This window comes from Nesoenas mayeri, assembly GCF_963082525.1.
Source record: "Nesoenas mayeri genome assembly, chromosome: 2".
Lineage (NCBI taxonomy): Eukaryota > Metazoa > Chordata > Aves > Columbiformes > Columbidae > Nesoenas > Nesoenas mayeri.
In genome coordinates, this window is record NC_137543.1 from 54,311,841 (window position 1) to 54,324,736 (window position 12,896).

Here is a 12,896-nt window from a genome sequence, read left to right on the forward strand (position 1 = left end):
GCAGTAGATTCTTCAAGTTTGATTTAGATCAGCAATACTTGTTGCTTTATATCCAGCAGAATCCTTTGAATCCTCAGTTTGAGTCTTCAGCTGGAATACAATATTTGTTCTGTCCAGTAGTAGTCATAAATATAACAGTAGCTATCATAGCAATAGGCTTCTGATTACATCCTAAAGATTTAGGGAGAATTTAACTTGACAGTTCCTTAGAGTGCTGCTTTTACGTAGGAAAGCTTACAGATTATACAGTTGTTTACTGCTGTATAGTGGTTCAACAGTTTTTTTCCTTCTTCCCATGGAAATACAGTCTATGTCTCCACAAGCAAGAAATTTGGTGTAGTAAGAGCAGACCAGTAGATCAAAGGTGTTACTGAGGCTTCTCTGATCTTCACTTGCAGTTTGGAAATTTTGATTTGGATTTTATTGGGTCCCCTGTGCTGAGCATTGTCACCATACTTTATGGATTGAAGCTTTCTGAATAAAAGCTGTCCCAAAGATGGGGGTTCTTTGACTGCAGACCTATGTGGTCATTCCAGAGTGTCATTCCACAAGGTGACAGCATCTCAGTTTCTACATAAGTGCTCTGACTATCAGTGGCAGAGCCTTGGTTTTGTTCCTGCCTGTGTTGCTCAGGGTGACCAGGTGTTTGCTGTCCCATCATACTCTCATTATGAATTTGGCACTGTCCACTGCACGGTACTCTAGGGAGTTATGGTAGACTGCAGCAGCTGATCTGTGTGGAAGTCTCAAGTCAAGTGAAGCCTTTCCTTTTGAACCCTTTTTAAGGAAAAAAAAAAACAAGCTGAAGACCTTTCTGGAGTCTTTTCCTCTGTGATTGGCTCACCCACAAGGGACAGAAAGTCCTGGTCCAAAAGATTAATTTGGAGTGCCAGGATCATCTCGTCCTTGAAACAGGGGTACGTGGCAGTGGATGCAAAACTTGCAGACCCAAAAGAGCACACTCATTCATTTCCTCTTGCCTCTGATAGTGTGTTCCTAGGTTGTGCAGGGGGTATTGACAGGGTCCACATTTGCATCTGTGCTCTGTCCAAGGTGGATAGGAATTCCTACAGTTGCATTGTCAGGGATTCCTGGAGGGGATTCACGGTAAGTTTATGGACGTCTCAGCAAACTTCACTGGGAGGACTCATGATGTGAATCTCTGATAACTGGCCATGTACTCAAAGAAGAAATACTGGCACCTTTTCCAGAAGAGCAGGCATATTAGCAGAGGTGAGGTTCACTGTGTATGGCCTGTCTGGAGCATGAGGCTGTATCCTGTTCACAGAGTTCAAGCTTGGCTTAGCCATACCTTTACATCTTGCATGGTGAAAGGGCAGGATGTATTTTGACGCTTGTCAGAGTTTAAGGAGTGTATGGATGACACTCTTTAGTCTTATGGTTTAGTTTTAGGTAGTCCTGCAAGTAGCAGGGAGTTGGACTTGATGATCCTTATGGTTCCCTTCCAACTTGAGATATTCTATGATTCTATGATGTTACTTCAAGACTGTGGACCCCACGTTACTGATCTGATGTCAGTGTTGAGAATACCTTCCGGTGATGCCAAAGAGCCTTTCTACTGTGGCTGAAATGAGGACCAGTCTGTGTTGTTAGTCTCAGTAGATGGTGGGAGAACAGAACATCTCACAGACGATGTCATGGCTGACATCAGGTATAACTCTGGGTGATTTGTAGTATGGGATCTACTGGAGGGGTTTGTGAGCATGCTGCATGGTTCAGGAGTGCTATGTGGTGTGTGCACTTTTTGCAGACACTAGGTGAATATGTGACTGTCACGCATGCCTCAGTCTGTACTGTAATGTCTTCATCTGAGTTTGGAGTGAATCAGTAGAGGAGCTTCTGATTTCCTTTCTTCTGAAAGGAATCTGTTTTTTATGGCACAGAATTGCTCTGTGAACCAGAACTCAGTTAAGACGAGGATTGTGCTTCAAAATGTCACTCTAACTCTGAACCAAAATGCTAATGTGGACAGGGGAATTTTAATAGAAGCAGCCTTGACTCTGACTAGTAAATTTAAGCTAAGTTCACATGTTAAAGAAAATACAGGCATGCTCTGACCATTTTAAATGTTATCAATGTTAGTAATAATCTGTGTCAGATTTCTAACAATGATACATCTAACTGATATCTGAGTAACATGCATATTTGGCCATAGAAATAGAAAGATAACCTTTCTGGTGCACTTTATCCTCAAGACCTATCATGTAGACTTTTCACCCTTATTTGTAGGTGAACCCTTATGTGCTTGGATAATATACTGCAGTTTAACAAATTACCGTGCATCAGCTAATATATAATGGATACCAGAGTCTGTCTGTAATGGATTCCATGTGCTCTTTGCCTCTTGAAATATAGAAATTTTTACGTAATCTTTCTTTCACTGAGGAGTATAGTAAGTCATTTTCTTTTCATTTGCGGGATATGGTCTGAAATAATACCTGGTTAAGTATTGCAATTTAGCTGATGTGCCAGAATGTCTTATGCTATAGTCATATCTGTGGCAGTCCAAGGAATCAGTGTAGAATAATGTAGCTTCACTGGTTTCACTGTAGATAAGCTAATTTATTCTTGAGGAATCTCGGTCTCCATTTTGACAGCTTATGGTCATTTGTCTCCATTTTGGTTGCCTCCATCCTCTCAGGAATCTGTGGTGCAATTTCCTCACTCACCCAGTGACACTTAAAATTTCTCATTGTTTCTGAACTCTTTTCATCTGTTTTCCCGCTTTTTCTTTGTCACAGAGTCTGTTTTGGGGGGAGGCAAGAACTTAGCTGGAAGCAGCTGGGAAAAGGGCAGGAAGAGGAGAGAGGGTGTATATATGGGTCTTGTGAGAATCTGTGTCTGATTTAAGTGAGAGCTCAGATGACTACATGTATGGCGGGAGAAGGCAGAGGACCCACCTGACAGGTGTCTAGCACCAGTTCTGTTTTCTACACTGTTGTTCATCTGATTCCAAACTCAAACCTCTTTTGGCACAAATCCATGAGTTTCTCACATAACCTCCAAAATGTACAAGACTTCCTCCCAGGGATTTTCTGAGGCCATCTGATACTATTTAACAAGATGTAGAAAAGGCCACCAAGGTGTATGAAGGTTGGTAGTTTCCTGTTGAGTAATCTTCAGGAAAAGTCTCAGTATTAGTAGATGAAGGGACAAAGCAATGTAATCATGTGATTTTCTTTGCTGTGTTTTAAATCACATAGCCATACCCATCTGCATGTTTGAGAATGCCTTATAATTCCCTTCCATTTATAGGACACCTACAAAGGTGTCTAGATGCAGATGAAACCACAATGTACTACAGAACTCTGAAGACAAATTATATTGTAACATTTCAGAGTTATAATATTTATACAATTCAGGATGCTTAAAAACACAGTGGTGTTGGTCTGTTTTGCTGTTGATTAATGAAAAACATTGGCTAAATAACTCCCACTAATGGTAGCTGACTAGAAATTAGATGGTGTAGTGTGGAGTGAATTTTAATCCAGCTTCTAAAGATTTATTTGTTTAAACCACGTACTATTAACACATATATGCAAAGCGTTCAAAAGATTTAATAATTAACAGTATTTTATTATTGTAGCACTAGTAATGCAAGCTTGTTAATACCTTTCATGTTGGGTTTCCATTTAGAATTGACTCTTTAGAAGTACAGTCTCTGGATAAAGTAATTTACTTCTTTTAGTATACACTTTTCTTTTTACTGGGTAACTATTTGTGTAGGTTTCACCCCATATGAAAGCTGTACTACTTATATAAATCACAATGATAACCTGCAAGTAACAACACTAATTGAATTTAATTACTGCTTATTTAAACTTAAATTGTCAAGTATTGTGGTGATTAAGGATATACTTAATTCCATAATTAATGGTCTTCTAAGTGCTACTACTTAACATCTGCCTTTGACTTTAGGGTATGTCTACATGGCAGTCCCATTACTGATTACATATAGTTGCAGGAACATGGGTTCAAGCTGCCAAACACCTTCTGAGCGTTGAAGGTAACTGGCACAGCTTGTTCTTTCCTGCTGTGCCTCCTGGTCTCTGAGCTATTTGTGTCAAAGTAGCTGGGATATTTCTGCAGGAGCTAGTTTTGTTTTCTGTATTATAAAGTCCCTTTAGGAGCACTCCCCTGAGGGAGCATTGGCTTCCTCTTTTTCTTGTTGGTCACAGGAGAAATTACTTGCTTTGCTGAGCTATTGTCTACTTGGTGCATGGTAAGCAAGAGCATCAAGGAGTTTATCATCCCATTAGAGACAGCCTGCAAACAAAACAAGTCTTTGCATAATTGCCAAGACCTTCACCCTCCTCCTTACTTGTATAGAATTAGGATGTACACAGAAAAAGAGGATTAAATGCTATGTAGACTTTTATGGGTAGCGGTGAGCTCATTTTTAGAATATTGGCAAGCAGTTTCTGCAGGTTCAGAGGCTCTAAAATTGATGCTTTGAGATAAAAGTCAGTCCTGAAAAGGCTGCTCCTCTAGTGAGGAGAGGGTGGGAGGGTTTTTTGGGGTTTGTTTTTATTTTCTTAAAAGTTTTGATTATTTTTTTTTTCCTCATTTGGTTCTTATAGTAGGAGCAAAATCTGTTGATTTCAAGGTTGTTTTGTTATTTTCTCTGGAGGGTGAGGGGAAGTATGTATTTTTCTTTTTTCACCCTAGACAGACCAGAACAACTAGTAGCATTTAAAATATATTTTCTGTTTTAAAGTTTTGGAACTTTTCAAATGCAAAATGCCACTACTGGGCTGAGCCTGGCGAGCTTGCGTTTTCAGCTCCTAACCCTGCAAGCAAGCAAATTGGCACAGCACCATCCCTCTATCAGTTTTTATATTTTGAATTATTTGCTTTGTACTTTGCTGGGAGTCAGACATGGCAGCAGTGAGCTGAAACAAATCTTGATTAAATAAAGCAACAAACACTACAGTTTTAAAATCCAGAAATGGAGTTGAAAGGATTAAAAATAGCTTCCCGTGGAGTAACGCTGTTCTCTATGCCACTGCACCTTCTTTAAACATAAATTGCTATGTAACTGGAATGAGAAAATGGGATAAGAGCCTGGCAGGTAATTCCTGATCTTTTTTAGTAAGGACACAAAGGAGTTACATGGTATCCCTTCACACTGAGATGAGATTTACCCTTTACCATTCTGACACTTTCCCCTGTAAATTAGGAGTTTAGGGAATGAAAAGCAGAGCATCCAACCTACCTTCTCAAATCTGGACTTAAACTTTCATTTGTTTCATAACCTGCTTTGTACATGCTTTGCTTGAAGTTTGGCTCATGCAATGTACTTAAGTCATCAGCTAGGAAGGAGAGTTAAGCTTCTCATGCAGCAAAGGTCAGGCTCACATTCTGATGTGTTGTGTGTGTTGCCTTCAACTGCACGCATATGGTTCCTGAACTGCGCTTTGAACTCAAAAGAAACTTTGAAATGCATATTGCAATTCGAATCACAACCCTGTGTCAGGCATCTTAAATAGTTCTTCTTCATTGAACTGGGTGATTTGGGAATAGTTATTTTGAGAAGGATGCACCAGGGCAGACCGCATACCTAAATTTGAAAAGCTCAGCGGGCTAAAAATGGCCAAGAGTAAGAAGGCGTGTGCTTTTTGTCGTACGCACAAGGCTTTGTTATTTTCTCCTGTCCCTTGTTCCCAGGAAAGCTTCTGGGCATTCAGTAGAGAAAGGTAAGACAACAGCTGGTTTAAAAACAGAGAAGAAAGAGATTTAATAAGCCTTAATGTCAAGAGCTCAGTTTTCGGTGTTGCTCACCTCTAAGAGGTTTCTTTGGAATCTCAGGTTGGCATCAACCACCAAAACGTTGATTAATGTGCTTGAGTGCACATGTGAGTACCAAATGGTAGTTGTGTAGGAGTAAGAGGTGGGGAGTGAAACAGCATAAGGCGAATTTCCAGTCAGGGTGGCCTGATCATGTTTTGGTTTGCCCAGGTCAGGAACCTCCTTTCATGTGGCTCTGGCGAGGCAGCAGTTGCTGTGATCGTTGCTGTGATCGTGCCCCACTGATAAAGCAGGCAGTAGTAGGACAAGTCAGAAGGGGGAAAAGAGCTCAACCCATAGGGGTGCAAAACGTTGCCAGTTTTCTAGAGGAAGCCTGTTCCCAACATCTTGTAAAATACAGTCAGAGAAAGGCGGTAAGGCCCGGCAGGTGGAGGGGAGAGTCAGTGCCTGTTGCGGGCAGCGACTGGTCCATCACTGCACACTCACTGGGGCTGCTGGCAAGCAGGACTGCAGCCTGACGTTAAGCAGCTTTCATCCTACTCCTTTCTCCTTCTTGTTTTTTGCAAAGTTCTATTTTTAAGTCGTGTGAAGTAGAGAGTGTTTATATTAGGTACAATCCACCTTTTGACTAAAAGCGTTGTAATTTTGCAACAACAAAGGCAGGAATTCATGGAGTGAGGTTGTGCGGCAACAAAAGCTGTTTATTTCTATTGTTCTTTGGAACAGCCAAGTTATCTTGGGCTGCACATTTTCAGCAGTAAGCATTTACGTTGGTGAGCAGACCTCCTTTCTTTGTTCTTACGTAGCAAGGGGAAGTGGCAGGAATGAAAAGCTAATTTTGCTCTTCAGTGAAGCAGGGAGGCTCAGGGACAGTGCGGTGCTAAGCTGCTTCTCTGGTTCCTGTTTGGCAGCCCTATGAGGGAGAGAATGGTGTAAAACAGCTCTCGGGCCAATGTTCCGCAGAGTTTTTCCTGAGCAAATGAATTCAGTGTTTTAACCAGTTGTTTCCTGACTGATAAGGTGGTGGAATAATAGGTGAAAAATCCAAAGGCTACCCAGCCTGACAGAGCTGGAGTGTCTCTGTTTCCCCCGTGGTTTTTTATGTTGCCTGCAGGTATTGCGTCAGCCGCGAGGAAGGGCAAAGTTTGGAGGTGGGGCTAAAAATGTTAACTTTTACAAGACAAGCAACTTTTCAAATGTGAAATGGTGGGAAAAAAGGGACATGGAATAAGTTTCCATGTTTCATTTGTAGTGAAAAACTAGCAAAACTGATCCAGGTTTGTGTATATTCTTGGCAGCCCTAATACAAGCTTTTCAATGAATAAATGAGCTACTAGAAGTGTTTCTAGGTTTATTCCTGAGTACGTTCTTACATTGTGCAGCACACTTATTAGGACTTTCAGAAATGTGTTGTGTAAGATCAAATTAGTTCTTTTAGTGTAAAAATGGAAAATGATTAATTAGATATTTTAGTCCATAATCTTCATTTATTAATTTTAATAAAACAAAATACTGGATTTGGATACAGCAGTTGATAGTATTTCACAGCCTGTGAACAGAATGGAAGTTATATTATTGCACTTGAAAGAGGTGTCGTTTTCTTGAATATATGAAGTAAAATGCCCACCAGTGATGTCTCTTTGGCAATGGTATGTCACTGCTGAGTGTAATGTCCTTTTCCATTTACTAAAAATTGCATATTTTATGTCAGAAGAGACCAAAACTTAACAATCATTTAAGTTGATATCAGCTTGGCTATTCTTTTAATGGAAGCGTGATTAAACTGACAATATTTCAATTTGGATTACTTTTTTTTGGAACATACCCTCTTTAATGACAATAATTGTAATTTAATAGTATGTCCACCTGTCAGTTTCTTGATATATTGCCTGGCTTATTTGTGGTAGTGACATTTTTGGTATGTTTAGAAACGCGGCAGGATATCTTAGATCATAGAACAGAATCATAGAATAGTTTGGGTTGGAAGGGACCTTCAAAGGCCAACTAGTCCAGCCCCCTGCCATGAGCAGGGACATCTTCAACTAGATCAGGTTGCTCAGAGCCCCATCCAGCCTGGCCTTGAATGTCACCGGGATGGGGCATCTACCACCTCTCTGGGAAACCTGGGCCAGTGTTTCACCACCCTCACTGTAAAAAATCTCTTCCTCATATCTAGCCTGAATCTCCCCTCCTTTAGGATTATAGGATCTCCTGAGCTGGAAAGGATCCACAAGGATCATCGAGTCCATCTCCTGTCCCTTCATGTGACAACCTCACGATTCACACCATGTGTCAGAGGGTGTTGTCCAGTCTCTTCTTGAACACTGACAGGCTTGGGGCTGTGACACCTCCCTGCGGAGCCTGTTCCAGTGCTCCACCACCCTTTTGTTACTTTAAAACGATTATCCCTTGTCCTGTTATAACAAGCCCTATTAGAAAGTCTGTCCCCATGTTTCTTATAGGCTCCTTTTAAGTACTGAAAGGCCACCATAATGTCTCCTCGGAGCTTTCTCTTCTCCAGGCTGAACAACCCCAACTTTCTTGGCCTGTCCTCATAAGAAAGGTGTTCTAGCCCTCTGATCATTTTGGTGGCCTCCTCTGGACCCTCTTCAAGATCACTCATTGAGTCTTTGTCTGTGGGTCCAATTCAGTTATTTCAGGGTCATAATTTCTGCCAGTGAACTGTAGGGAGGAGTTTGTGTTTAGAATCTACAAGCTTTGTCTGTGAGTGTGTTGGAATAACAAAGTACTTAAAACCTCTCAGAGAACAAGTAGCTAAGCTCCACATTTTTGAATTGTAGAAATTATGTTGAGATCTTCTGCTCAGGTATTGCCTGTGTTTTCTTTTCTAGAGTTCAGGTATTTGATTTTGTTCAAAGTCATGTCATTCTTCAAAAAAGGCACTTTTATGCAACTTTATCAAAAGCAGTTAATTCTCCATTATCTGGCAGTAATATGTTTAGTAGAAAACTTCACACAGAATCACAGAATCGACTAGGCTGGAAAAGACCTCTGACTGGTTTGGCTGATGGCTTCCCAATCTTCTAAGACTTTGGTTCCACCAGTAGTTTTTTTTCTTCATAGGAAGGAGATGCTTTGAAATTTTGAATGGACTTGCTCTGGATGCTCTGCTGAAGCTGGGAGCCAAATCCATCCCCTGTCCAGTCTGTTGCTGTGGATCAGCAATATCAACTTCAAGTGCCATCAGAGTGCTGTTGGACATTTAGAAGGCCACACGCTGTGACTTGCAGTGGAGCAATTCTTTTATTGCAGAACTTGTTTCTGCAAAATTTGGTGGCTTTCAGATTTTTCTCATTGCTGTCTTGTATTTTGTTGTTGCTGCCTAATTCGCCTGGGGACAACATTGGCACAGCTTGAAATTTTAGTGTGGACAGGAGACAGAACTAGAATGAAAAGTAGTTTTTTCTTTGTCATCCATATGGAGTTAAAGCCATATTTATCGCAATTTCACTCCAGTGAGATTGAGAGGGAGAAATGGGCAGAATTTAGGAAGATGATACATGGGAGAGAAAAGCAGGATCAGTGTCCACAGACAGAGCAATGCAACAGATGGGAGAATGCAGAGGCAAGAAGTGGTGAATAATTTGCTCACCTCAAGATTTGTTCTAAAATCAAAATCAGTGCTCTGCCAGGGTTTGTTCAGCCCCAGGAAATTGCGATATGATATTACAGGCTGCATGTTATCCTTCTGACATGTTTGCATTCTGTATCTTTCTCTTTCTGCTGAAATAACTGCAGTAAAGATATGGTACGTAGTGTCCTTCTGCGTCTGTCCCAAGGTCAAGTATAGCATAGTTTCTAAACTGTATTCCTCAGTGTACTTCCTGAGACTGGTTACAAGAGGCAATTAGAGTTAACTTTCCAAGCAAAAGAGAAGTATTGAAAAAAAAATACGAAATCACCACCTGGATTTGAGCATGAACTTCTTGAGCATTGGTTGCAAATATACCTTCTAATGTTACTAGCATATTTTCTTCTATTCCACATAAACATTCTTGGAATGTTCAAAGCTAAGGCTGCCAAAGTTTGGAGAGGTTTACTTTTGAGCATACTTAATTCAAACTACAAGAACAGTCTATTTATTTTGTGACCTATTTATAGCCATTAAACAAACCATGACAAATGGATCTGCTTTACTTAATTCACTACATTTGGTGGAAGATTAGGAGCATGGAAAATACATTCATGAAAATAGGTATGTTTGTGTCTGATACCATGCAGATCTTTGTATACTGCAGCACTAACATTCTAAAAATAAAAGCAGTAGTTTATAAGACAAAGAACTGAAAATAAAATTATTATTAGGTAACTACTTTGGCAGACCAAATATTGGGGGGATTTGGTTATGTCTCATTGCGAGGTATATATGATAACATTTGTGAATCTCCAAAAATACTATAAACATGAAAGGATGTGATTAATGTTCTGTGTCATTTAAATGATAGTAACAACGCAGTTTGAGATTTCATTTTATTATATTTTAGTTTTAAGGTGTTCTCAACTAATTAAAAGAGATGATGTATTCTTCCATAACACAGTGTATTTATATTTCCTGTGTAACAAAGCTGCTAACGGAAATTCTCTTTTTGCTTCTCAGGTCATTTTTGAAGTGGTCACTTCAGGTCACCCAGGATATGTGGCTATTGATGAAGTAAAAGTTTTAGGACATCCATGTAGTAAGTATCTATCTGCTGTTTTAAAGCCAGCCCTCTAAAATGAATGTGCGACTATGCCTCAATAAATGTGGGGAAAAAGACATGGAAAATGTCAGAAAATAATGTCAGTGCTATAAATACAGGCTGAGCATGTACAAAGTGTTGCTGGCATTTGAGCACTTGCACTTGGCTTTAAAGACACCTCTTGTGTGCACCGTGTGTACAGCGCTTGGCGTAAGCCCCAAAGCCTCACTAGGCCATCTAGTGACTCCTTCAGAATAAAAGTCATCAAGATTTGTTGACCAGTTTTCTGTGGGCGTCAAAAATACAGTACAGCCACGAGCTGATGCATTAGAGAGAGCAGATGAGCAGTAAAAGACCTGAATATAAATGATTTTTTTTTTATTTTCCAAGGCTTAGAAGGAAGAAAACTCAGCTGGCTGAGGTTTTGCTAGTTTACTTAGGGTACTTCCCCAGGTATTGTGCTTTGGGTTGATGGCTTAATTTCTGCACTGTTTTACTTGCTTATGTTTCAGATATGTTTCTGTATCCCATTATTAAGGATATGTAATAAACTCTCCTAAGTTGTTTTTAAATTAATGTCAAAACAAAACCTTGTAATTTAAAGCTTTAAGATAGTAATCCATATGTACTTCGACAGACTACTTAAATAAACAACTATTTCACATATTTGCTATTTGTTAAATAAGGTGTATTAAGATGTTACATGGATTTGTAGGTTGTAATCTTATTGACCAAAGGACTGAGAGGGGAAAAAGTCACCAACTTCTGTGTAATTGTTCACCTTCCTCTTGTACCATACTATAATGCATTCTTTGCAGCTTGTAAGTAAGAGCCACAATTTAAAATAGAAAGTGGTTTATCGGTTAGTTAGAGCACCTCATAAAAATGGTTTTAGTGTTAGTGGTAAGAAGATACAGACACTTCTTCAAATACAGAGACAGTTATGCAGAATCAGCAGCTGTTATTTCTGAATCACTTACTTCTAATAAACACAGCAGGCTCTCATGTTGTTAGGCAGTATTTGTGCTTCTGCATTTTGAATTTATATCTTTGGTTCATGTAGGATAAGTCTAAAGCAGCATTTTATCTGCTTAATAATTTTTTTTCATACAGATTTTGAGAGGTTTGATCTATGCATTTGTACCAATCAATTCTCAAAACCTGCAAGCAGCTCTTCTTAATGTGAAGATTGAGTTATACCCCATAGTGCATAAAGTTCTAACGTGACAGTGCTGAAATGCAGAAACTTTAATGAGCAGTTCTTTGATGAAATAATTGAAATGTTAGAAATTAAGACATCAAACCAGTTACATTGTCTACAAGAAAATTGAAAAAGTGTGAAAGTTGGAATAGAACTACCATGTCTCAAAAATTCTGCAAGACTCATAATGCTATTCTTTCAGTATATTGCCAGAAAAAATAATTCTGTAATTATTAACTCTTTAAACATTGATTGAAGTGGGAAAAATGTTTGCTAGGCAGTTGTCTGGGTAATACGGACAAAGACAAAGCAGTAAACTCGTAGTACATATGCAGAACTGAAAGGGATGGCTTGTGGTGGGTGCGTGAGGTTTTTTTTGTGTGTGTTTGTTTTTTAAAACCTAATGCCTCTCTGCAGTTAAGCAATACCTGGTAATTCAGAGGGGATCGTTTTCTAGAGTTTCTAGAGTTTTGGAAGACCAAGAAAAAAAAGAGTGGGGTAAAACCAGAAATCAGGTGTTAATAGTTTGATAGACAAAGAAGAGCATTAGTTTGGCCTAAAGTCTGTCTGTCCTAATTGGTAAGAGTTTAAGAAAAAAACCCAACAATATGTTTAATAAAATATTTCCTTCCATAGTTAAGTATTAATTTAGGATATTTTATTCCATCTCCTCCTTCTTATACTGCCTGACACTGGATATTAAGCAACTTTTTCTTGAATTCTGGCAGCTGGTGACTTATTAATTAAAACTGCAGTTTCTCCCAGTCGTAAGGTCTTTTAAGAAAATGTCATCAACACTTTGAATGGCTGTGATGCTCTGCTAGACACTGTATGTTTAGTTTGCCAGTTCATTGCCAGTACTAACATTCCATGTCTGAAAGCAACATTCAGAGCCTGGCTTACCTGCTAGTGCAAAAAGTCCCCTTGCCTGCAATAGGATTTGAACGGTTGGGGAATACTGCATTTTCAAGGACAGGTTTCTGTATCAAATTTCTATGTTTTTCTCTGTCACATGCTTGACTCTTTCCAGTAAAACAAAAATGCAAGTGCTATCTAATGCTATCTTTCCTCTTTCAGTTCTTATTTGAATATCTGTTTCATTTGTTAGGTTATTTGTTGCTGGATTGCTTTTCTACCGGGAGTGTTTTCCCTTTCTAAATGAGAATTGATTGTGGGGTTTGGTGTGCGTGTTTTTTCCTTTTATTTTTTCTCTTTGTTTGTTTGTT

General features: G+C 39.4%; 1 protein-coding gene across 1 annotated transcript in view; it reads left to right on the plus strand.

Moving 5' to 3' along the window:
• PTPRM (protein tyrosine phosphatase receptor type M) overlaps positions 1-12,896 on the plus strand; it is a gene marked incomplete at both ends in the record, with an annotated part of 469,357 nt that overhangs the window by 151,994 nt on the left and 304,467 nt on the right. The window contains one exon of the mRNA XM_080338550.1: positions 10,388-10,466. Coding sequence (XP_080194676.1) covers positions 10,388-10,466 — 79 coding nt within the window. The remainder of the gene's footprint in view (positions 1-10,387; positions 10,467-12,896) is intronic.